Here is a 27,931-nt window from a genome sequence, read left to right as displayed (position 1 = left end):
AACTTTAATCAAAAGTAGTTTTTAGAAATCACTACAAACTACTTTTTTTTGTAGCGAACTATTGTAACTCTACTTTTTTTAAGAGTAGTGTGCTACACTACAAACTACTAAAAAATGTAGCTACTACAGTAGCCTCGCTACTTGTAGCGCGCTACTTCCAACCACTGGTCCTGTTATATATAACTCATTATTGAATTTATATCAAATGTTGTATGTTGGTAGTGTAAGCACAGTAAAAAATTAAATTGTATGGCACTGGAAGGTTAAAGAAATCAATTTCAACTAATAACACCCTTATGAATTAAGAAATTTACAAGGGTTCTCCTTCATTTCTTTCATTATTATATGGTTTTTATGAGATTAGAGTAGCGCAGTAAGTTGGAAAAAATATTGGGGAAACTCACCAAAAGAAAAGATGATTTGAAACCAATTAACTTGACATTTGTATTATTTTTGCATGAGAAACCCGGGAATCAATGTCTCCCCCCCCCCTTCCACAACTACAGCATTGGGTTAGAGCATTTGTTTTAAAATGCATATGAGAAGTGTAGATTACCCATTAGTGCCCAGCCTAATTTAAAGTAAAAATTCAAAATAAAAATATTTTAAATTATGTTTTAGACATCAAGAAACTAAACTAACTATTAAGTTGCATTTCAATCCAATTGTGGTGGGGATATTCAGCTATTTTTGACAGGATTTCCAAAGCAATTGGTTTACCTACCAAAGTGAAATAAAACTCTTATAAATATGAGGTTGGATGCAAATAGACTAAATAAAATAAATATGAAACAAAGTATGCTTTGACTGAGTAACAGTTCTATCAAACAGCAAATGCCAAATGAATAATAAGTTGTTGAAATGTTATGATAAATGGCTTGTGATGAATAGAATCAAAGAGGCTTTTTTGATGCTAAGTTGTCAGAAACCTAACTGAGAACACTTGAGTGACCTCATAAAAATTGTAAATAATACTCATTTATAATATTTTCAAAGAAAAACAATAATAATAACAAAACTAACACCCTCATCAAAAACTGATAACACTCTAAATCAGACAAGATATAGTCTGACTGTGGAAATGTGGCACTTGCCTATCAATTCAGAAATGAGTCCATTCCTCAAAATGGGTAGAGAAAGAAGGAAGGATGTATGTCATATTTACAAGTTTAGCGACATTTTGGCAATATAAATGTGTGTGTGTGTTTTTTTTTAAAATTGTACAAAAGAAGAAATAATTTTTACTTCTGTCATATTAGATTATAAAAAATATTTTTTATATATGGAAAAGAAAGAATGCTTGCTACATTTAAGAGTTTTCCAACATTTTGGCCATATTCTTTTTCCCAAAACAGTTTAAAGCAATCAAAGATAGAAGAGAAAAATAGCACACTGATAACAAATATACTATTAGAAAAAAGATGACAGTTTAGCAAAGCATTTAAAATGTATCATCAGCAACATTTATTTTATTGCATTATAATTTATTTCAAATGAGATTGCAGCAAACATCTTGAGCGAAATTTAATTTGTCAATTGCTAATTGAAGTTTATTGATGTTTATTATTATTGTTATGAAGGATAGTGTATGTCACAAATGATCAATGGCTAAGATTTTTATAATCAGTTAAATTTAACAAAAACATGTACTCCAATATATTTTCATTAAGTTGTTCCTTATAATTAAAATGTTTTAAGTTGCAGCAATTACTGCATTAAGTTGGCCAAAAAGTAAAAGTGACAAGCTTTGTAGTCAGCAACCTTACTTTCTTCTGCATATTGCACCTTCATGAAAATGGATGCTTCTGAAATAAAGCATGGCCAAGTGCCATCTCCTGACAGTCAGACTTAATTTAGTATTTCTTGTTATGAAGATTCTCAATATCAAACTTCGTTTTTACTGTTTATCGTATTTGAAAAATGGAGATACTCTTCCAAATGATTTTTTTTAATACATTTTCTTGACAAAAATGTATACTCACACTGATGCCATTTATATACATATTGGTCATTAAATAGCAGTACTGACTAATTGAGGGGGGGGGCATTTGAAAGGGGTGGGCACCCCTGCTATCAGCTAACAGTATACTATTTTACTGCTTCAAGCAAATATATCTCTTAAAGTGTCATGTCTATATGAGTGAAAATTAGTATATAAAATTTTAAATTGGAAATCTGAAACTAATCTGAAGTCAATGCTTACAAACAACAAATAGTAAAAAGCTGGAAGCAAACATTTCTTCTAAAAATACAGTGAGAAACATTGATATGTACAATTCAGGACTAAGGATGGGAATTCAACAGTTGGAAATTGAGAATCCGACTTTTGGTACGTGCACCACATTTGCTCACACAGTTACACATAATATTACATTTTCAATTTATCGAAGCCAGTGACTCAGTCATGTTAATGGACGAGGGAAAAAAAGATAAATATAACACACTCAATCACTGTCAGCTTCTATTGCAAGACATACAGGACTCACAGCTGTTGGATTCTTCCTACAAAGTTCTGTTGCACGTGATGATATTTCCGATTCAAAATTTTCAATATCAACAGAATGGTGTTCTAAGTAAGGACCATCAGAGGCATCTTTCTCACGGTTGAGTCCATTTAATTTAAGTGATTCTAGATAATTCCCTCTCGTTTCTGAAGGCACTTTTTCAGGAGTATTGCATTTTGAAGTGTCTGAAGATGTTAGTTCATCAGCTAAAATTGTATCCAAATCTTCGATTGCTTTGTTAATACAACACTCTATGGCATCAGGGTCAGCAATTTCATTTTCAGCAGGAATGGTTTCCAAACTTAATTGCTCAGACGTACTCAGGCTGCTAGTCTGTCCTCCCTCAGGAGTGCTGTTTCCTGTAGAAGATATCAAATCTTCCATGCTACCTCTCAAGTTTAAAAGACTAGGGGATATATCAGTAGTTAGCCCTGCTTCATACCCCATAGAAAAGGAGCCACTTGATGGAGATTTATCCCCGTGTCGAGCAGTTTCTAAGTCAGAAGATGACACTGTACTGTCACAATCTAGTTCTTTTCTGGGCATGAAGTCACTTTCAAACCTTAAAGAAACATTTGGTGGAACATTCTGTAGGTTGTGTTCTCTCAGAACAGGTTGCATGTTATTCCAACGGGATTCGAACACAGTGCTTTCGGACACGACGTCTCGGTTATCATACAAGTAGTTCAAAAGGGAAGATACTTTTTGTATGGTTGGTCGTAGATTTGAAGGCAGCCAGCACAGCTGCACTATTTTGTATCTGAAATACACAAAGATTCCAACTAAATTATTCTAAATATTTAAAACAGTAAGAAATACTAGATAGCGTTTCAAGCCGAGGAAAATTACAAGGAAAAAACATACATAAATAATTTTTCATATCTTGTAAAAATATTTTAAACAGAAGCTAAACGATAAAAATACAAATTTATTTAAGTAATCATATTTGGAAAAATATTAAGAAATGCAAAAGCTTTGTTTAACTCCTGGCATGCATAGCAAGGTTATAAGAATTGTTCTTTAATAAGTAATCATTCCTATCACTATGATATTTTAGTACAAGCAGAGTTCGTAGTTTTCTAGATATTTAGTTTTTTGTCCTAATATTCTTGATTTTTTAAAAAATATACATTTATTTTAGTTTACAGAGACCCTCATTTTATAAGGGGGTTGCGCTCCAGGGAAATGCCATGTAAATGAAAACCGCGTAAATTGAGACCAAATACTAGTGTTAAAATAAGGGTTTGGTTCCCTAGATACCGAAATACTTCATTCTAGTGAAGACTAATTGTATAATAAGTTTAATGTGTACTTATTTAGACTTTTCTGCACAACATGCATAAAGACAACATAAATTAATTTCGTGTCCTGTTTATAAATAGGAGTTGGCTATGATAGTCTTTTGACAGCCATTAAGATTTTTTCTCTGTAATTCTTTGCAGAGCATTAGCACATCCATGATCACTTGCATCATTTCCATGATAGAATCTTCCTTCACTAACAAATCAGAAAGATCATTTCTATTGTCTAGGAATGGCTCAAAATTTTCATTGAGAACGTTTTTTGTTGTGTGTCACCAACGTCGGTACCCTCGTTGGTTTTAGCCTCCTTTGTCACTCCTAAAAGCTCTTCTTTCAGTGAGTTCTAAACTGTGTGAGTTTAATAACTTTACTTCTTGAAAGAGCTTTGGAACCAATTGCATAAAATGTTTCCAGTGGCCCAAGCTCGATTATTAGCATGCCAAAATGCAGTTGATTACGCGTAATCTGAAATCCTTAGGAGTTTCAATTTTGAAAGAGGGGGAAAATTTATCTGTTTGCATTGCAGCATCCACGTAAAATAAAAAATAGGTGTCAAATCTTAAACCAGGTATAATCAAAACCGCGTAAAATAAACTTGCGTAAAACGAGGGTCTACTGTATTTCATTCTCAGTTAGAATGCAGCAATGCTCTCAGCGATGTGAAACATGGTATTTAAAGCCATATACCAATAAACACAACCCCTCCCCCTTTTTCTTTTACATATTTTCCAGGGGCCATAGAGTGGCTACAAGGACAGACCCAGACTTCCTTCAGGGGGAGGGGGGGAAGGGGTACAGTGTTTGAAACCCTAACCACTATGTCCATTCCATTACATTAACACTTGATACTCCAATGTTCATGGTGGGTAGTTGATGTTTTATTGTTCTGTGTCCATGGAATTGTGTCTTTACAGTGGGGATTTTTTTTATAATAAAAAAAATGCTTTTATTACATTAGTTGATGTATGTGTGCTGTTTAGAGCTACGGAACATTCAAAAAACAAAAACGATTTCTTAATTAGAAAAATATTTCACAATTTAAAATTAATCAATGCAGATATAATATATCATATGTATTTACTTTTCAATAGCATTTAATCGACTAAATTTACGGTGTTTTTTGACTTAAACAACTTCTTTTATGGTCCCTACACTGTGCTTTGAAATTTTATTTTGAATATTTCAGAATTTTTGCTGTAAATGTTTCAATTTTTTTTTTTGTATATGTATTGTTTTTCTATTTAGATAATTTCCATAAATAAATCTCTAGGGACGTGAGGATAGAACAAAAATTTATATTGCATATTTTTTACAATTTTTTTTTTAAACCTTAAACGTTTAACATCTTAACTCTGTCATTCACTATATGATATAATTTAAAGTGTGCATCAAAGACTAACAGCTGTAAAAACATAGGTCAATCAGGTTAAACTTCATCATGTTGTATATATTAGACACATTTAAAAAAATACTGAAAGTGTCTTTTTTTTGGGGGGGGGGAATATTTTGTCATGATTTTTTTTTTTAAAGCAAATAATTTTTTTTTTCAAAGTCACTAATTAGAGCTAAAGATATTTTTAGCAACGAACCCCTTTAATCCTTGAAGCTCATTTTACAAGTTCAATAGTTTGAGTAAATAGGAATTTTTTTAAACCAGTAATAGAATATTTTACTGATATTGGTCTTACAAGTAATGTTTTGGGACAGAACCAAGTATGCCCTTTTTTAAAGCAAATTCATAGGCTGCTCAGATTTATTTTTTAAAAAAAACTTTTGATGCACTCTAATTTAGTCAACTTTTTACTACTTGTTGGTTACCTGTACACAGGGCCCGACTAACTAAAATCTAGGCCCTAAGCTAACAATAATTTGAAGCCCCCCTGAAGACTCTATAGCGGAATGCAGTGGATGATTTACAGGTTTGGGGCCCCTTTGTCTATCCCAGAATGATATAAATCATTTATAATGTTCATTTATGAATCCCCTTCGAAATTCCTTATCATGGTAATATGATTAATTCGCTACTGGCAGAATGAATAAAAGTTCTCCTTTTAAGGAATTTTTTTTCATATAAACAAGTCATTATTTTTTATTATTATTTAAAAAATGCATGTATTTTTCATATAGTAGTAATGCTATTCAAAAAACTTTAAGTAATGTTAAGGCCCCTTAGGAAGATGTGGCCCCAGGCCCAGGCAGCCTGTGCAGAAATCAGACCCTGTCTGCAGCTTTAAAAACAGTTGTACCGAACCAACAAAGTTGTGTTCCCAAATATTGCTCTTAAAGACATTCAGTTTATTATCAAGAAGAGAGAGAGAGAGCGCAATGCTTCTTACATCATATCTTTATGTACACAGGGTGTCTTGGGCTGTTCCAACTTTAAACTGCATTCAATCAGAACTTTCCGAATAACTTCATCATCACTCAAGCTAAAATATGGTAGCTTGCTGAATTCTAAAAGTTCCCAGAGCAAAACACCAAAAGACCTAAAAGTTGACACAATGTTTTTTGAAGATTGAGAATTATAAAGGTAAGATATATATATATATCTATCTTAAATCAAAAATAAATTTTAAATAAAATACAACTGATAGGTAACATCAGTTTTTCAAGAATATATGAGTTAAACATTTCAAAATGCTGTGGAGTCCTGATTATCTAAACAATATAAAACTGAAACTGTTAAGGGCGATTCAGATTTTATAGAAATTTCTGGAAACGTAAATCATTAATTTATCACCAAGAGTTACGGAGGGAAGAGGAAAATGACTTCAAAGCCCTTATTCTTGTCAGTTGAAAAAAAAAAAACTTACACCGTCATCTCAGAGTTACAGTAAGATATATAATTCCAGGAATAAAAGTAAGATATCCTACTGTTGCTTTAAGGCGATGATATACATACAATAAATAGTTGCAGCGGTTAATAAAGAAGATGTTATTGCTAAAGACAAGAATGAATCAACTAATGATCCCAACAATTCACTAACTGAAATAACAACACAAAAAACACCAAATATCACACAAAACACTTAAATACACAGAAGTATTTGATAATGTCACCATTTCCATGTGCTCCATTTTGCAAGATAGCATGACAACATGATGAGGTAGCGCTAAAATAAATCCAACGCGGAGAGTTTTAAAAAATCTTCTCAATTTGAGATTCAACAAAGATTCTATTAAGTGCATTTTTTGTATTGCCTATTTTATTTCTCCCCCCACAAATTATTTATTAAATTCTTATGCCTACCACATAATAATAAATGCTTTGAGTTTTTGTCACTCATAGTTATAAGTCTTTATTACATGCAGATTTTTTTCTACAATATAGTATCACTAATTACCAAGCAAAAGGACAAATGAAGAGTAGCCTTTCATTTAAGATAATTTTCGATAACCAAGTTGATTGTTACTCTATTGGAAAAGATCAGCTTCAGCCTTTATGTGTTTGATTAAATTTTCGATAAAAAGAGCTGAATCTTCACTTTTTAAGAAATTTAAAGCTAGGTGCTTATAATTTTCTTCAACAGCTAGTGATTATAATATTGTCGCCTCAGAGCAACAGTAGGATATCTTAGTGTTATTCGTGAGCTTAGATGTCTTACTGTTGCTCTTAGGCGACAATATATCACTTACAGCAAAAAAAAAAGTAATTTTTCTGCAATGTTTTAATTAAAAATATTAAGAAAAATTAAAACCAGGTATGGTATCCTTTACTCACCATATGTTTCCTTCTCTAGTAATATCTTTTGCCTCAATAATACTTTCTGTACACAATAAGGATTCGGGAGCACACCATCGAATAGGAAATGCTACATCACCCAAGCAATAAAAGTCTTCCTAAAATTTCATCACGAATTCATTACTGAGAACTAAGCACAAATACTAGACCATGCTACAGTCTTAAGCAATTAAAACATCAGCAATAATTAATTTTCTAACTCAAAGTTATTCAATCTTTCAGTAAGTAAAAGGCACACTTTGACTTGTGACAAACAATAATGGTGCAAATATTTAAGTAACTAAAACAAATGATACTATTATCTGTACAGTTTTGCAAAGTCACTCTAGAAATAAGAAGAGCATATATAATAATCACATCAAACGAAACACAAAACATGGTAAATTTATTATTGCCATGTTAAATTTGGCTCATTCACAAACTTTTTCATGACAGTGAGGAAATAGGGTCAAAACTTATTGATGCCTAGTAGCAAACACAGTAAAACATTAGTCATATTAATGACTAATGTTTTACTGTGTAACAGTAGCTGTACCCACATGGCAATGCCCATGCAAAAATGTAAAGGAAGTACCTTGAATAAATAATAATTTCTCTCTCCCCTCTAATGTAAAGTAATTAAAATGTGTGCACATCTTTTAAAAAATCTGATAAAAAAATAAATAAATAAGCAAATTTAACTGGGAATCAGTTGAAGGAAAGAAAAAAAAAAGGTAAAGAATCTACACTCATGTTTGGGAAAATTGCAACACCAAGAAGGAATTATGCAAATGAACTGAAATTCACAGGAAGTCTATAGCAGGATAATATATGCAAATAATTATACTTACAGACACGACACGCATGTGTGAACCGAGTTACGCCTTCTGAACTATGGCGTAGACTCTGTATATAAAGGGCTGTAGAGGTTTTTTTGCAATTATTGTATGATTATCTGCCAATGGTAGACGTTTCTCTAGTACTCAATATGTCTCGTCCAAAACGGAGAGCGTCATATGAACGAGTAAAGGAGTTCGAATGGGGACACATGATCTGCATGTGTGGGTGAACTTACCTACAGAGAAATCAGTGCCCGGACATGGTGTAATGCCTCAAATGTGATGCGTAATGGTAAAAAATGGGCAGAGGACAATGAAATTAGCTGAAGGGCTCGCACCAGTTCATGCAACCAAATGGCGCCATGAGATTTTCGACACCTCACCTGCCTAGCTGTGATGGATCATATAGCTTCCTCTCGTATGCTAGCACAACGTTGGAGTATAGCTACAGGTGTCACACTTGCTGCATCCAGTTCGTCGACGTCTGCTGCTCCAGGGTCTCCATGCAAGGATTCCCCTATATAGGATTACCTTTACCCTCAACTATCTTAATTTTCGGCTTCAATGGGCCCATCAGCACACCCAATGACATGCGAACTAGCAACAGGTTGTCTTCTCAGATGAGTCTAGATTTAATCTGCACTATAATGATGGACATGTACGCGTCAGACGTTACACATGGGAACGTCACCTCCCAGAGTGTGTAATCTGACGTCATATCAGCATAACGCCAGGTGTCATGATCTGTAGCGCCACAGAATATCAAGGACTGTCCCACGTAGTCCGAATTACGGGTAACCCCAATAGCGAGCGCTACTTCAGAGACGCTGTGACGCCGGAGGTATTACCGTTTCTTCAGAGCATTCCTGGTGCAATGTGTCAGCTAGTATTTACCAGCTGACACATTGCACCAGGTACGCCCACAAGTCACATGTAACATACAGGTGTTCTTCGGTCCACGACAGGTTACGCTATTTCCTTGATCTGCCCGTCAAGCATGTCTCGAATTGCCTTGGTTGGAGACTCGCCCATGCGCCTGGTCCGGCAGCTGGTATGGATGAACGTTGCCATCACATTGAAGCCATATAGGATGCTATTCCCAATCGTGACATTCAGCACCTCTATGATTCGATGCCAAAACAAGTACAGGCTCGCACAGCTTCACATAGTAGCTGTATTCTATATTATCCAGTTATTTTCATTTCACTGATCTGCAATTTTGATTGTTTATTTGTAGCACTATGAGTAATATGTGCAGTAAATTTTATTCCTTTCCAATGAGTCTTTCATGTTGTTGCAAATTTCAAACATGAGTGTATGTCTCAAGCAACTTACAGAAAAAAATAAAGGCACTGAAAGAATGGTGAAGATAAATAATAATAAAGCAGAAGTTTTAATCAACATATTGTTCAAAATAGAACATAGAAGGGTAGATTCAAAAGTAAGGTTCCCAACAATTTTACAAATATACAACACTGTCTATTCTCATTGAAATTTACATCGTTGGAAAGAAAAAACGTTTCTCTATTTTTATACATAATCGCCATCTTTTTTTGTGCATTAGTGTGACTTAACTTCTGTATCGAGTGTCAAAGAATTCCACCACCATAGTGATACATGACAGTCAACAAACCACTCCGTTCTTGATTGCAATCCGGAGCTCGAGTCAAGTGATTACCACTTGTTTCCTAAGTTTAAGGAACACTTTGAGGACCAATGTTTCTGGAGCGACAACAAAGTCAAAAAAGGGGTGAAATGCTTCCTCAATGGACTGGTGGTGGAATTCTGTGACACTTGATACAGAAGTTAGGGCACCATGGACAACACAGAAAAAGATGGCAATTATTTATAAAAATAGAGAAACGTTTTTTCTTTCCAATGATATAAATTTCAACGAGAATAGACAGTGCTGTTTATTTGTAAAATTGATGGAAACCTTACTTTTGGATCAACCCTCAAAGTTTTTGATTCGTAACATTGAGCAAACAGGATACATGGATCAGCTTTGTGGGTCTCATATGGCCAACTGACTGCAGGCTGGACACTTCTGAAGTAACTAAATATTTATCTTTACATAAAGTTCCAAAGAATGGTTGTTGCTTCTGTGGTTTCTCAATCATTTGATACCCCAAAATTAAAATGTAGGATGCAAGAGATCCAGTTGCACATATCCTGTCGGATGAGTAAATTAATTTGGCAATCAAAACAACACTACCACCTCCAAAGAGAAAAAAAAAAATATTTTTTTTTTTTGCCCATTTCTGATCAAACTCTGTAAGCTATCAGCTTTTACATGCTCACTTCGGACTGACTTACCCTCGACTTCCTTACAAAAAACAGCATAGTAAAAAAAATATAACAGTAAATTTTGATTGTTATTTAATTAATTTGAGAAAACATTTACTGCATACTGCACACTTATGTGAGACACACTTTATTAGCATTAAAACTTCTATATAATTTTTAAAAAATTTTGGAAAAATTTTACCTAGAAAGCTACCTAGAATGTTAATAACCATTCCTGAGTCCTTAGGACTTGGGTTGAACAAGACTTAATGGACATTGGACTCCCTAAAAAACGGGTGCAGTCACACCAACAGATGTTATCAAGGAGGGATCCAACTTTTGGATTTAGGGGGGGGGGGGTCATTATTAGTAATGTGATATATTCAAACACAAAAAGGAGGGCAAATTTTTTGAAATACAAGTCCCAAAATGCAGTTTCAGGTTACACTTGGTCGCTTAAGGAGGGGCGCTTGATTCCCTCCCCCCCTTCTGAATCCACACTTGAATGTAATGTATACATACATATCATTAGGCAATAACTGGTCATTTGCACATACATTGGTTATTTGCATTAAATATATCTCTTTTTTTCCTTTTTTTTAACTCTCTTGTCAATGAATGTAAATGAGTAAATAAGCAACTAATATTAGTAAATAAGCCCTATAATAAGTTTAAGCAAGTTTTATCAAAAGTAAGCATTTTACTATTTCTTTATAATTATATTCAGGCAGTAAGAACATTTATTCATTAAAAACTCTTACTCTATGTAAATGAACTGCAGTTCCATAATCTCCAACTTTGACCACAAGATCTGATGTTATTAAACAGCTGTGAGCAGCAATATCTCTATATAAAAAAGATAAAATAGATAATTGAATAACTTACAATTGAAAGAGTAAAATTAATAACTGAATCGATTATTTATGAAAGGGCATACGTCCAGCAGATGAAACTTTTCAGGATTCAATGAAAAGAGTTTTTTTATTCATAGGTAAATTGGATTCTATAACAATTTTTATGATTAAACTAGTCATAGTGTGGTCGATTCCAAAATTTCAAAAGTATTTTTTCTCAAAGAGCATGCTTAAAAACATAGGATCTGTACATTTTTAAAATAATTTGACGAAGATTAATATTTTAAAAAAATTACTTTAATTGGTGCGCTTTTATTGTTTACACTTCTGCTGATGACACCATAAATGAAGAAATGCCATTCACTGTTGCCATTTGCAGAGCACAGTATTTAATTTGCTTCTTTACACACATGTGTTGGCAACAATATGGTTGATAGCAAACAGAGTGCAATCTTTATTTTGCTTCTTGATTATTATAACATGGAAAAGCGGTAGACAGAGATACACCAAAGTACATCATTTGTGACGTCATAAAGGCCATGCCTTATTTTCACAATTGGACTTTTAAAAAAATTAAAAATTAAGCTTTGGAAAAATAAAAGTTTTTCTTGCTCCTTTTTTTTTTTGCTTATTCTATCAATTTCAATGACTAAAAGTAGTACTTTTGACTGAAGGAAACAACCCCATTATGACCCTTAATTATGTGTTATTTTGTTACTGAAATTAATTTAAAATTTAAAATTTGAGCTCACACCCTTTCTGCAATCAATAACCTGAAAGTAGTTTAGAGTGATGAAAATGTAAATTAAGAAAAAAAGATTTATTTTAAATTGATTTATGATAGTTAAAAACAAAATAACAAATTGACAAAAATAATTAGTGAAGTCTGTACACATAAAATCATTATTTTAAGAAAATACTTCTTGTATTTTCCTCATTCTCTTGACTTGCTTTTGTGAAATAATAAGGTCTGGTATAAAAAAATAAATAAAACATAAAATCTAACAAACTGAGAAAAACACAAAAGTTTCACATGTGCACAAAACTATTCATACTTATCAAATACTTTCTCCGTAGAATACTGTTTTTCTATCCTTCTCTTGTCTAGTTCTGTGGACCAAGTTTGATGTACATATTAATACAATTATGGTCAAAATTGCACTGAATAATTTTCTTGATATTGGTTATTTACTCCTACATTATGAAAATTTTCCCTTTGTACTCAATATTTGCAAAAGAAGTTCAGCTGACTAGCGCTATTTTGCAAGCATGAAAGTATGCTCTTGAAAACCGTCAACAAAATAGCGAGCTTGAAACCATCCCTTGGGGTTGTGTCAAATATTTAAACATCTGAATGTTGAGAATTGAAAGCACTTCTCATCCACTAAAAGCATTTTTTCAAAATCTCAATTTGAAAGGTAAATCCTTTTAAAGAATGAAGACCAGTTTTAGCAGTTAGATTTCATTGATTCAGGGTTCATACTCTATTTGGATGAAAAAATTCCATGACTTTTCCAAGACTTTTTCATGACTTCAATGAAAATTTCCATGACCTCATTACACGAAGAGATTAGCACTATTTAATCTCAAACTTGGTAATATTTGGAAATGAGCATTAGGAAAATGTTTATATGAATGCCACAGTCTCATTGAAGCACTTACTCGTTATGGAAAAAATGTAAGTGCACATTTAAAAAACTATTCTTATTTGTCTTCAACATATAAATTTTCTTAAAGTAAAAATGCAGTGAAACAAATATGATGATGTTTAAATGTTTTTTTAAACAAGAAGTTCTGTCTAGAACTAGACGAGCCTACTTTCCCGTATACCCATACTACTTTCTAGTACCTGATCAATATACTCAAATATAGCTAAAATCGCAAATTTTTCAAACATATTTTTAAAATACTTTAAGCTGATTTCTAGGAATAAAATATTCCTCACTCACCTAAAAAAATCAATGCGTTAAAAAAAAAAGCAGCAATTTTTAAACAAAGCAGCTAATACACTTTTTTCCAATAAAAAAAATCTTTAACAGCTTTCAAAACGAAAATACTATAATCAAAATTCATAAGCTCATTAAAATAAATACATCATATCAAAATAATAAAAATATCGTTTCTTTTTCCCCTGTTGCCAAAAACAATTTTTTAAATGAATTAATGCACTTACCAAAATAAATAAAAACAATAAAATGTCAACTCTGCGCATATCTTTATGTAGAAACATAAATGACTTCGAGTTTATTCGCCGAAAACTGAATACCTAAATTAAAATTTTAGCGTAAAAATAAAAACAAGTCAAATCAACAATAATTATTTCACAGTCAAAACCATAGCTGCGGAGTCGGAGTCAATCTCATTTTGAGATAAAGGAGTCAGAGTCGAATATCTAAGAATTGGAGTCAGTCATTTGTCCTCCGTGTATAAATTTTTGCCAAGGCTACGAAGTCAGAGTCGAAGTCGGGGAGTCGGAGTCCGATTAATTGTCGGGCACAGGAGTCGGAGTTGGAGTCAAGTGCCCCTAAATTCTCGGAGTCGAAGTCTGGAGTTTGGCGTCAAGAGCTATTTCCAACAAAATTTGTTTGAAGTAAATCCGCCTTCAAGTACGGAATCTACATTGACTTTCAGTTTCCCCGTAGGCGCTAATGTTAAGGGATTTGAACTGTTCAAAATTGAACGGAAAATTGTTCAAATCAAAAAGATATTTTATATACAAGTTTTTCATCAAACGCTTTTTCCTACAAAGTTTGAAGCAAATTCGCCTCACAGTTCGGAATTGCCTTGAATTTCCCCGTAGGCGCTAATGTTAAGTTTTTTTGAACTGTTCAAAATTGAACAAAAAATAGTTCAAATCAAAAAGTGAAATATGGGAATGAGGTGTCCTTGCCGAGATCTTTCGAACAAAAAAAAGTTTGTTCGAATCGGACGATTCATTCAAAAGTTATTAGGGGGGGACAGACAGACAGACCGACAGACATTTTTCCCCATCTCAATACCCTACTTTCCAATTTTTAATTTTTCAATATTTATTTAATTATTTTATTTATTTTTGACTTTTTTTGTTTTTTGCGATATTTTTAAGATGCATTAAGCCTTCTTTCATGCTTTTTTCTTCTTTTTCTGACTTTTACTGGGAAAGTAGGCTAAAAACAGGCAGAATGATATTGAATGGGACAAAGGTTGAATGAGTCATCACTAAGTTTCAATAAATTTGCTTCAACAGTTTCCTTTTAGTGTCAACAGTGCCTTTAATCATCCACGTAACTTGACAGTATTTTGGTTCTTTAAAGTAAAGCCACATAGTTTAGTTCTTTATGTTTCTAAACCAGATCTTTTTGAAAAAAACATTCAGTAATGAATCAATCTTCTGCTTCAAAAGTATATTTGTTTTGTTTACAAATTTGCATATTTTCAAATGCATATAAATTAATAGGTTCAGAAATTCTAGAACACTTGTAATTCCCGACATTGAACGTAGTAGTGGGTCGCATGGATTAGTTTTGCGTGCCGTATGTTGGGCACTACTGTTTTAGAGCATTTGAATTGCTCTTTTTCTGTATTCTATCGCTTGACTTATAGATCTTTATTTTCTAAAACATCCAAAAAATTAAGATAAACTCTGATAAATTTAATAATAAAGTCCTTACGTGTGATGGAATCAAACTTGCATGCAATTGAATTGCTTTTTTTTGAGTGGGCGTGGCGATTTCCAGGATTTCCATGACCCGTACGAGCCCTGTTGATTTCAACAGATTTGACAGTGAATATTGATGTAATTTTAGAATTTCACCGATATGAGATGAGATTTCACATGGCAATAATCTGTCATATCTGTTTAATATTAATTTTACTCTCCTGAAATCCTAGTCGTAAAGGAGAAACAACTATCCTCTCAGACAGAAGCCATGAGTAATCTTGTTAAATTTCTTCATTGTTATATCTAAAAAAAAGTCTCCTACAGTGCTGCTCTTATTTTCACCAGCGCTTACGTTACTGAAAGAGTGCAGTTTTTTTTACCGTTCCTAAAGTGATGTGAAGCATTTGAAATTTGCAAACGTCATCCCGATACTATTTCGTCTACATAGATTATAAAATTTGACATTTGCAATAATTTTCATTACTTTCCACTAAATGAATAATTAGCACACTACAAAACATGCAAACTCTTCAGTAATGCCATTAAAACGTTTAGGATAATGATTTATGAATATTTTTCATAACTCGAAAACAGGGCCAAGTTTTCAATTTTGTAATAATTTTACAGCAACACTTATGCAATGAAGCTTAACTGCAATTTGCAATTTCTAAAAGCACTTTTAAACAGAATAAAAATATGAAAAAATAAATAAATGACTGAAATGAAATAAACACATAAGTAAACACAAAGCAGATTAATAACTGAAATGTGAAAATTAATAAGAAATAAACAGAGAAAAGCAAAATCAGAAGCCTAGATCAGCAAAGAAAACATACGTATGAATAAAACCATGTTCATGCATATGCTGAAGAGCCGCTGCAATATTGCATGCCATGCGTAATAACAAGCCATTTTTCAGTAATGTCTCAGGTGATTTACGTTGCTCAATAAGGTATGTCTTTAAGTCCTGGAAAATAATTTAGTACTGTTTTACTGCATGTTTTAACAGTGCAGGCCATTTAAGAGCCACTCCACGTGATGCAACGGGACATTTGGAGTAGTTTTTCACGAGATATTGTGTCATAAATACAAATAATACAAGCTAAAAATCTTATTTTTGATAGCAACAGTAAAGATGTGTCATAAGAACTAGGTTTAACCATGGCCTCACTAGACGGCACTGACGTTTTACGGGACTTTACAATTTATGACTTTTCTGTATTAAACCGATGCAACTATAATCTGTTCTTGAAATTCTTGAAATATTCAAAACTTCATATGCTGCTCATTTTGACCGCAAGAGGCGCTGAACCCAATCCTGTGCATCCACCAATCAATGTCAACGTTTCAAAGTCTTTATTTTTGGTTGGACGTTGCCGATTTTGACCGCAAGAGGTGCTGAACCCAACCCTGTGCATCCATCAATTAATGGCAACGTAATGGAAAACAGGGATTGCCTAGAGCGACCTCTTTATTTCCATGAGTTTCAGCGATTGTCACAGCCTATAAGCATAAGCGAAATTTAGTGGGGCCATGGTTTAACATAAAAAGTTAGAGTTTGAAGAAAGTAATTGAACGACAGGCGATAAAATACCCGTGACAGAATGGGACACATACAAATACCGTTCCGTTACGGGCATTTTATTGCAACAATTGTTTTATTTAAAAACTAGTGGTATCAACACGGCTTTGCCTGTAATATAAAAATTAAAAGGTTTTTGGTTCGCCTGTATATTTACAAATAATGTATGGTGAATTTTCTCGCTTGTACCCATGTTACGGTTCCACGTTATGATAATTTTGTAATTTACTCGTCCATCTTATGATATTTTTGTTCTTAAAATTGGAATAGAAAAAGAACTACGTCGAATTTTCAAAAAAGCGCTTTGAGGTGCACACCCCCATGCTACAAACTAACTTTGTGCCAAATTTCATGAAAATCAGCCTAACGGTCTAGGCGCTATGCGCATCACAGAGATCCAGACATCCTACAGACATCCTCCAGACAGAAAGACTTTCAGCTTTATTATTAGTAAAGAAAATTGGAATAGAAAAAGAACCACTTCGAATTTTCAAAAAATCGCTTTGAGGTGCACACCCTTATGCTACAAACTAACTTTGTGCCAAATTTCATGAAAATCGGCTGAACGGTCTAGGCGCTGTGCAGATCACAGAGATCCAGACATCCTCTGGACAGAGAGACTTTCAGCTTTATTATTAGTAAAGATGATAACTTCTAATGTTTTACGGAATTCTTATGACATCCTTACTGTTGTTATCAAAATAAAATTTTGAGCTTTTTTTATTTGCATTTATAAAACAAAATATACTGATGAAACTACTCCAAATGTCCCGTTTTGTCACATGGAATGGCCTTTAAGCAAAGTTAAATAAATACTTTTGTTCTTGAAAAGTAAAATAAGAACTAACAGCATATAATAGCACAGATTGCAGATTACTACAGACATATCTTTTGAGGGTACAGGGAACTCCCTTTTCAATGTGAAATAAGTGAGCGTTTGTCGGATATCTTTTCATTCATAAGCTCACTTAACTTTGCATTGAAAAGGGGATTCCTTGTAACCCCGAAATATGTGTCAGCAGTAATCTGGAAATTGATGCTATTATATGTTATTTCTTTTTTAATTATTTAAGAATAGTTTTAAAATGAAACAGGGTTTGAAAAAAGTTCAATGTTAACTCAAAAGAATTTTCTGCACATTAATAGTAATGTCTCTTTCGAGTGAATTGTAAAAAAATAATATTTTCACAGAAAATACAAGATCATTCCTAGTGTAGCATGTTGCAATGACCCTACTTTGTGGATAATTAATATAACATGTTAGTTACCAATATTAACTGTATTTGTCAGCATATTTCATACTTAAAAAATGATTATTCAATATTTTGATCTCTTTTTACATCATAAAATTTATCATTGAAAGACTATTCATGCAATTTTTCATATTTGTATAGCAAAGCAATTTAAGAAAGCCAAAAAGAAAAAGAAAAAAAAAAGAAAAAAAAGTCTATGAAACACTTTTTAAGATTTTATCATATCCATTCAATAAGAAACTTTCATCAAAGTACTTGCATGACTCAGATTTTTCAATTTTGTATTCAATGGTTACACAGCAGATATAAATAATATGCATTCATATGAAGAGATCACTTTATAATACTTCTATCTCATTTAAATAGTAATTACTAATACGTAATAAGCCAGACATCCAACATATGAACAAGCAAATCATATAATATCATATTAATGGGAACAGCTGAAATTGAAAAAATGTAGCATTTTATGAAATCTGAAATATATATGTAACGATGTGATAAAGTAAGCAGAAATGTTACTTAACTCAGTACAGTAGGGAAAATAGACCTTAAAATACTATTTTTTAAGTAAAAAGAGTTGAAAACGTACCATGTCACAGTGCTCCATAACTAAAAGAAAAGGATGAACTTCAAGGCATCTTCCAAGCAAATGCAATATATTAGGATGGTTTAAATCTCTATAGAAAAACAAATAAGATAAATGATTAAAATGCAGAAAATTTAGGTTTTTTTTTTTTCCTGTGTTCAGTTGAAGTAGGATGAGTAGGAGAATGTGGGGCAAAGTGAAATAGTTAAGATGACAGCTTTTTGAAAATAAACAAATTGGAAATTTGTTTTGAAAATTACAGTACATAAAGAAAGAACATTGTATTTTATAATAAAACTTCTATTGAAAGACTATTTTTCATTTTTAGTAGTAAATTTGTGCCTTCAGAAACCAGAGGAAAATGTTCCTTTTTTTCCCCTTTTTCATAGAGCAAAGTGAAAAATGAAATATTTTCTATTTGATTGCAAAGATTGTTTTTGATCAACTTGATTAGTTAATAAAATTTTGAATGAAAAATGAAAAGAAAAAGGAACAACAAACGAATAATTAAATGAAATTAATTAATGTATGAAGAAAAATAAATGAGTGAGTAAATGTGTGAATGAATAAGAAAAAGAGAATTAATGAATAAATAAGTGAATTACTCTATTAAGGAATGTAACAATTTTTGATTTACAACAAAATATTACAATACGAGTAGCAATTTTTGAAAATTCCCTGTATTATCTTGTATAATTGTTTAATCTTTTTTATTATCTGAAACAATATTATGCTTTGATGAAAATATAATCTGGAGGATATGGATAAATGATTTCAGCAAAAAAAAAGAAAGTCAATTCAGCATTTCCTTTGCTCAATCATACATTGTACTGCCATTTTAAGGGCTGCAAACTAGCGAAAAAATCCATAAAATTGTACTTTTTAGGTAAAAGTAACAAATCTATACAAATCTGCAGTATTTCATAAAGAGTTACTGAAAACTTGTGTTATAAATTGATACAACCTTGTATATATATAAAAACATATATATGTTGTCTTAAATGAAACTTTAGTTGTTATTTGCAAACTTATTTATATCAAAAAGAAGTTTGCAATAACATCCATTCTTTTAGAAATGGGAGTTTCATTATCGCTTTCTGCATCAGATTTGCTATTCATTTTTGCCCTTAGCCTGTCAAAAATTGCTGAGTCCAAGAAAAGTCTTTTTCTGCTTCGGACAATATGGATATAACATTTGGAACACAATCCAATATTTCCTAGCTCAAATCAACAAAAAAAAAAAAAAAAAATTTCCGGCTGTTAAAATAATTTGTTAATTTGGGGTTTAATAGGAGTTTTTGCCTTCATTTTAGTCCCTAAATTGCGAAATTCGTTAAATTGGATTCTGACTGTATAACTACGTGCTCAATTTTCTAAACCACATATTTTTCATGCTCAACTCATGTGTACTTAGCCAATTTCAAATGTATTTGCATGCAAAATTATACAACTGAAAATACAATGTCTTAAAATGAGCAAGCTGAACATTTTACCTAAATGGTCTAGTTTCTTGCAAATATTGCATATGTTCAGTAGCAGTTGCATCAACTCTGAGTATTTTTACCACAACCTTAGTTTTTTCTTCAGATAAAAGAACATTATATGCTTCACCCTCAACAGCTTGCCCATACCAAGCAATGCCAGCTTCACGAAAATACTTGAGCTGATTCCTTGGGAAATTTACTTGATGTTCATCTAGAATAATAGTATAAGGACAAAAATAATAAGTGATTGAATGAAATGTAAAAATAAACTATTTCATATTCAAAGCAAAGACATTTCTTTATAAAGCTAATGTTTAAAAGAAAGTAGGAAAATTTGTCAGAATTTCTCGATAAAAAAAAAGTATGCCTTATTTATTCATTTCTTAGTGCATTTGTCAAAAACAAAATCATACAATCATTTGAAAATAAATACATTCTTGAATATATATTCTTGTATGAAATGTCAAGTCTCAAAACAAAAAATAATGACAGTTCCCTCAACAGAGTTTTAAACATCATGTGAACTTATGTAACACTGATCACATTTAATGAAGAAAATTATTCACTAAAAATACAATAGTAACAGCTATCCCTCCTGTAACAAAAAGATAATGACTTAGAAGCTAAAAAGGCATATATGAATAATTAAATCAGCATGCAATAAAATAAAATAGAAATAAAAATTATATGTGTAATTTTGTTATTACAAAACAATATAGCTTTAAGAAATATCTTAATTTTTCTAAACAAATTTTTATCAAAATCAAGCGTGAAAAGCAGACTATACTAGGTAACAACGTTTCTTGAAATAGAAGTAAGCTGTCCCAAGTGAATGAAGTAGTTACCAAGGCACTGTCTAAATCTAGTGGAAATTATGTATAAAATATTTTCAATTTTACAAGCAGTACAGCATTGTCTATATCTGTGCCATGCAGTTTGAACGAATCTCCTTAGAATTCTTTAACTATTTTTTTGAACAAACTGCAGGAAGTAGAGCATTTGGGGGGAAATTTTCAGTCAAATTTCACCCTAAATTTCCATTTTTTGCACCTATTGAATGTTGAGTACTTTTTCAGCCTATAATCAAGTACATAGGTACCAATGAATGTATGGCAGCCGAAATTGGCAGCCATTTTGACCACCACTGAGTTAGTATGAGTTCCCTGTATGTATATCTGTCATTGGATTGTATGTACATCACTTAGCTGAAAAACGGCACGATGCAGAAAATTAAAATTTCTGATACAGGACTTTTGTAGGGTCTTGTTGTACACTTCCTTTTGCCAACTTGGCAATATACAATACATCACCAAGTTCGGGATCAAAATGAGATGGTGAATTCTCCATTCACTCAATGTCAATACATACAATACAACACAAGAAAAATAATAGAGTTTACTCAATTTTGATGATACAAAAAATACTATTTCTGTGATCTGTAAAGCATTTCTAATAATATAAAGTGGCTCAATCTGAAGTTCAGAATTTTTTTAACAGTACTCCCCCCCCCCCCCCACACCTCCAGTAGTGGTAATGCATTTGACATTTTAAGCAATTTTCTTTCTATGTACTGGAAACAATTTCTAATTAAACACTTCTTCCCTTTACTATCAAATGATGATGCACTTACCAAACCAGTCCTGCAATGAAACTTTTCCGTATGATCCTGTGAAACGAGCAGGTCTAATATTTTCTGCTGCTGATTCTAGAGCACGGCTTCGGATTTCTGGAAGTGGCTCAAAAACAACTTCATCAGTGGAAAAACCAGTTGGCAGAGTGAACTGGTTGCATGCAGGAGGTGGGAAAATGGCAAATTCAGTTAGATTTTGAACTGGTGGAACAGATGATTCATGAACAGATCCAGATAACCTATAATGCCTTTGGGTAAGCTACAAGAAAGAATCGTGTTCAGAAGTTATAGAAATGAAAACTGGTATGTTTGTAAATAATTAGTGACTGTTTATAAACATATTAAAATTTTAATATATTTATAGAAAGTCACTGCTATAAGATAGAACTTTGCTCAGAAGTTGTAGAAATGAAAATCAATATATTTTTAAATAATTAGTGAGTTTAGAAATATATTAATATTTTAATATGTGAATACTAATTATAACTACAGATTAAAATTTTAATTTTTTTTTTTTTTTTGTACTTTCCAGAAAGAGTGTTTCACTAATATCATTAATAAATATAATAAACAACAATGGCTCTAAAACTGAACCTTGTGGAATCCTTCTTAAAACATTAGTCCACTGAGAATGATTGCCTCCTAACAACTAGGAGGGGAAGGTGGAGCACCTTAGGACAATGGCCCACACTGGGACATCATAAATTTCAGCTTTAATTTTGTAAACAGAAATTAGTTCTCATAGGACATCATCGATGGCAGCAGGATCTACTCTTCAGTGTACTTTCGAATTTCTCACATGAACAGTTAAAGACTGGTCTCATTTTCTTTGTTTCGAGAGGTTCGGAGTTGCATTGATAGCTGGTTTCGTTGTTAAATTTTTTCAGTAGGAAATAAGATAATTTCAATCAGAGCATGTGGGAATTAAAATGTCCTTTTATAATAATTTTAAGGTTTAAAAATGTATCGTGCCGCTAAGTCTAACTTTTAAAAAGTTGATACATAATAACAATTTAAGTGGGGCAGGTTGGGACACTGTCCCAAGCTGCTCCACCGGTATACAGTACAGAAAAAACTTATTTCAATGTACTGAATAAATCTGATGAATTTAAATGAACTAAAATTTAGAAAATGAATACTGTTATACAGAAAATTGATTTTTCTTTCTTGGTAAAGTTTCAAAATATTAAAAAAATAGAAATGGTGAGATCTAGAAAAGAAAATAGGAAGTTCCCTCCTGCTGATGTGTCTGCTCTTGAAACAGCAGCAGAAAATGTTGTTAGTAATAAGATTTCAATTATTTAAGATGACAATTATTAGGATTATTGCTGGTGTCCCAAGGCGAACCATCTAGTGAGGCAGGTTGGGACGTTGTAATGACTTTTTAATTTTTTTATGAAAATTTAATTTGATGAAATAATGGAGTAAAATAAATTTTCATTGAAGCAAAAATGTCTAAATTGCACGTGCAGCTAAATTTGGTGAAAATTGTTTTGAAAATCAAATTTTCAAAAATCATTATCTAAAAAGTGTCCCAAGGTGCCCCATCTTCCCTACTCTTTGTTTCCTCTCAGTAAGCTAATTTCTAGCTCAAAATTATCCTTCCTATTCCAATATCAGACGTTTGCTTAGCAGAGTCACATGCAGTACTTTATTCAAAGCTTTTTGGAAGTCAACTTAAACTACACCTTCATACTTTTTGTTTCTTAAAGCCATTGTAACCTTATGATAGAGATGCAATAAATTAGTTATATTGAGTTTCCTTTTGCTAAAATCACTCTAAGGCCCCTCATTTCAAATTTTTTCCAGGGAGGGCAAATGGCATATACTCAATGCAGAATGTTATCGGAAAACAAGTAAAACCAATTCCAGTTTCTTTTAGCTTAGAAAAAAAACATTAATTTTCAAAGCCAGGAGAGGCAATTGACTACCCCTGCCTGACCCCTCTAAATGAAAGGTCTGACCCCAAGCCCTAGAACCTGACCATTATTCTTCAGCAAATTAATTATCTTTAGTTTTAACAGTGTTTCGAAAATTTCACAAACTGCAAATGTTACACTGACAACTCTAAATAATAATCCCTTGGCTTCAAATCCTTCCTGAATTAAAGAGTGGCATTATGTTTGCACTCAATTAAAACTGATGAATGAATATTATCAGGTTCTGGAACCTGAAATGCTTTTATTCCTATTAAAGGATCATTCATGATGAATAATGAATGATCCTCCCTAGAAAATACATAATGTTCAAGCTGTATGTCAGCTTGCATTAGGCTCAAGCGCAGTGTTAAGATACTGCTTCTGTTTAGTATCTTAAGTTTCTGTTTAGTATCTTTATCTTTTATCTTTAGCAAAAACAGTTTAAAAGTAGATGTGTGAGTAAAAAGCAGTGCATACAATAACGGCTAAAACATTTCAAAAGAAAGACTTAAAAAATTGTTAATTTTAATGACAGATGAACATTTTGTAAGTACTTAGTATACAGAATTACAAAAAAAAAAAGAGAAAAATGAAAACATACTTTTTTCCACTTATTGCGACACCACATACATCCAAGGAAAATTACTATTACTCCTGCAAGCCCCAAAACAGTAACTGCAGTCAAGGTTACAGAATGATCTACAGTACCTAAGGTAAAAATATTTAATATTTAGCTCTTTCTGTCAGTTTTCTATGAGGCATATTGTACAAAGTACAATTATAGAGACATTTATAACAAGATATTAATTTTAAAAAAAAACAACAGCAAAAATAGGTGAAAATGATATAAAGGCTAGTTCCCCAAACCCCCAAACCCAAAGTTCAATCTACTAAATGGTGCCAAACTCCTTGCCAGTTTTGTCAATATCTATCATCAAACCACAAAGATCTTTTTAATATCACTAAAAAAGTAGCTATAAGCTATTCAGAAAAGTTAGAAATAGGAACACTTCGTAAAAAAAAAGAAATTTTTTGAGAAAAAAGTATTCCATTTTTTTCTGGAGAAGTTCATTTTTTTCACTTGGGAAAAATTGAAGATTTTGAAATTTCTGGCACAAAATGCTTATTTTATATGAAAACACCAACTTTGATAATGCAAGCTATAAGATAATTGAATTTCTCTTTACATTGAAGCATTATACATAATTCTTAAAAGTGGCGTATGAGAAGTGATCTATCAAAAGAGAACATATATCCACTTTTATATTAAAAAAAAAAAGACTAATTTTTTGGCATTTTCCATATTTTTCAGATCATTTCAATTGACTTCCCTTGTCTAAGAATTCCAAACATAACAAATCCTTGTTCATAAAAGAGTAAGTTGTACTTAACAATCAAAAGGTAACAAAGGCGCTTCCTATATCGTGACCTTGCACATTTTTAATCTTCCTAAAGCAAGAAAAATATTTTTTCTGGGAGCAGCAATTTAGATGACAGGTTAAAAATTGCCAAAAAAAAAAATCAATTGGTTTTTAGATGCATTACATATATATATATTAAAGACCAATTTTCAGAACTTGCATATTTTGTGACAGAGATGAAAATCAGACCAAATGTTTCGTCCAAAGAAACTAAACCAATGTTTCTGCTTTATGAATTAATATTTTAAAGAAATATGCATAATGCTCTCTTGACAACAAAAATAAAGATTATATGAAAATGCCCTTCACATTGACTGATGTGAAATATAGAAAGAATTTAATGGAAGACAAACTGAGACCTAAACTATATGTTTCAAGAGCTCATAAATCTCATTATTAATATTTCAATATCATAGCAAGTTTTTAAAAAAATTACTTAATGTTTATGTATTAATCTAATATTAACTTTAAAACTGTTTAAGAATAAATACATACCTTTTCACTAAAAAGGAAAAATATAAATGCAAAAAGGCAAAAAAAGGTACAGTAAAGCCCCTTTAGTGCGGACATTAACAGGACAAATTTTTTTGTTCGCAACAGAGGGGTGTCCTCAGGACAAGGGTTTAGTATTGCTATTTGACATGGAATCGAGAAAGTAAAAAATTGTCACATAAAAGGAGTGTCCGTTAGGTACTGTACTTCTTTCTGTTTTACTGTACTTCTTTCGGAAAACAAATTACAGACATGAGTTTCAGAATTATGATTAACACCTTTTTTGATGCAAACAAATGGATGTGAAACATCCAGGCCAGGATCTATGCACCTGCAGACCCTGCAGCGGAGGGAAGGGGGGGGGGGGGACACATGTCCTTAAGGGGCCTGACGTCTTAAGAAATTGAAAAAAAAACTAGCACTAAGACTTACTGACGTTGCAAATATACACTGTTGGCCTCTAAGGAGAGGGCCCTACAGATTTTTTTGCAGGGAGGCCCAAAAGTTATAGGATTGGAGCCTTTAAACATCCAACAAAATCCTAAACAAATATAATGTTAAAAGAGACAATACTCTGTTAGGTGTTTTTACATCTATAAACTTGCATCTTTTTTGCATTGAAAAAGGAGTTCCTAACAATCCCAAAACTGGACTGTTGAGTTTTTGCAAATTTGTGCTTTTATAAGTTATTTATACTTAAACAGTTTAATACAAATACAAATATGACGACCAGCAACAGACTCTGGGCCCAGCTAGGCTGGTTCTAGTCAGTTTATAAGTCCCCAATGAAGATCAATGGTCCTCTCAAAGCTATCCGCACCCTTGCTCATTACCACATCTTCCAGTAAGCTGTTCCAAGTGCCCATGAACCTACTAAAGAAGTAATTTTTCTTAATTTCCGGGTTAGCCCGAGTTTTGAATAGCTTAAAACAATGTCCACGTGTCTTGCTTTCCGTGAGAAAATTTAATCCGTTAACATCTTTCATTTTGATCAATTTAAACAACTGAATCATGTCCCCTCTGGCCTTCCTTTGCATCTGGTTATACATATTAAGCCTATTAAGTCTGTTATAGTCTAAATCTGAAAGTCCCCTTACTAGTCTAGTAACCCTTCTTTGAGCCCTTTCCAACACAGAAATATCTTTCCTGAGATAAGGAGACCAAAATTGAACAGACTTGATAACTTATAAAATTAACTTTAACCCAATCATTTGACTGGGGTTGCAGTGTTTTATTCAGAGAGTTCTAGAAGTTCCAATTTTCTTGCCGTGATTAAAAGGTGCCTTTCAATAACATAACACGAGCATGCAATTGTTTTGCATGTGTGCCTCATAACGTTTCTACGTCTTAGTGCTCTCATGATTATATTCCAAATTCATACTTCAGCCCATAAAATATATTAAAAGTAGAAACGTCCGATCGATAGTGCATAAAAATGTTAAGAAGCAATCATTCAGAGCAATAATTATTAAGTAGTACTAATTTTAGCTGAAACATATGATATCAGTCCCCATGATGAATTTTGACGTAACTGATTATTCTTTTGTTTCTTATTGTGATTAAAGGGAGAAATCACCGCACTAATCCCTGATTTTAAAAATCATACATTTCTGATGCAAAATACAAAAGTTTGATTCAAATTACCTTCTTCGTCGACGGGCATGATGACAGGTTATAGAGAAGACTTGAAACTTACATAGTAAACAAATGAATTAAACCATTATAATTCTTCGGAAGCTGACTAAAACTCTATATGAGGGAAGAAAATAACATTTTTCACATTTGTTGTGAATTAAAATACCATTTAAAATCGTAGAATAAACGTACATTATCTAATAAAAACATTTAAAACAATCGCCCTCCGTGGAGGGGCGTAAAAAACACAAAAAGTGTCACGGCTATGGAGTTTGAAGAAGGAAATAAACATCTACGAAATCATTAACTTAAGAATAGCAGCGTTCTAGAGGACACTGTAGCTTGTAAACTCCCAGTTTTTAAGCTATATGAATTAATAATGCTTTCGGTATTTTCCAAACGAATAACGGATGTGTAGTGTGTTAAAACAATTCTAAAATTATAGAAAACTCAATTTTACCCAAAGCCCCAAGTTACAACTAGAATGTATTCGAAGCAAGCGTCAATATGATGGTGATTCATTGTTTCGCCTTTCCACAAGAGGACGCTGCAAACGCTTTTCTCCTTGTCGTCTGCATTATAAAGCGTGTTTATTTTCGTGTCTAAACCAAAATGAGTCTAAGCGCTTTTTTTTTTTTGCAATATTATTACAAATTTTCTTTTATTCAATATTACTGCTTAAATAAGAACTTGGAAAAGAGCGTAACGCATTTTATTTTTTCATAATGCTTTTGGTGCAATGTACAATATAACAAAAAAGAAACTTTGAATTTTTCACATC

The 27,931-nt window shown here is 32.3% G+C and overlaps 1 protein-coding gene across 1 annotated transcript; it reads right to left on the bottom strand.

The window, feature by feature from the left end:
* On the bottom strand, positions 1-27,417 carry LOC129217429 (serine/threonine-protein kinase LMTK1-like). The gene is made up of 10 exons (XM_054851726.1): positions 27,160-27,417; positions 24,204-24,310; positions 21,684-21,942; positions 20,063-20,264; positions 18,573-18,660; positions 15,982-16,112; positions 11,413-11,497; positions 7,527-7,645; positions 6,142-6,291; positions 1-3,264 (listed from the first exon to the last, which is right to left on the bottom strand). The coding sequence occupies exons 1-10, from the start codon at positions 27,176-27,178 to the stop codon at positions 2,445-2,447; spliced, it is 1,980 nt and encodes a 659-aa protein (XP_054707701.1). The 5' UTR covers positions 27,179-27,417; the 3' UTR covers positions 1-2,444.
* Between the last annotated feature and the right edge of the window lie 514 nt (positions 27,418-27,931).

The sequence above is a fragment of the Uloborus diversus genome, chromosome 2, assembly GCF_026930045.1.
Source record: "Uloborus diversus isolate 005 chromosome 2, Udiv.v.3.1, whole genome shotgun sequence".
NCBI lineage: Eukaryota > Metazoa > Arthropoda > Arachnida > Araneae > Uloboridae > Uloborus > Uloborus diversus.
Note: the sequence above shows the minus strand (reverse complement) of the source record. Positions and strands in the feature narration are given on the sequence as shown.

What these genes read in the sequence shown, in the direction of transcription:
- LOC129217429 (XM_054851726.1), bottom strand. An exon ending in GTCGCAATAAGTGGAAAAAA is followed by an intron (nt 21,943 to 24,203) that starts GTATGTTTTCAT and finishes TCTTTCTTGTAG; the next exon opens with CTTACCCAAAGGCATTATAG. An exon ending in ACTAGAGAAGGAAACATATG is followed by an intron (nt 6,292 to 7,526) that starts GTGAGTAAAGGA and finishes GTCAACTTTTAG; the next exon opens with GTCTTTTGGTGTTTTGCTCT.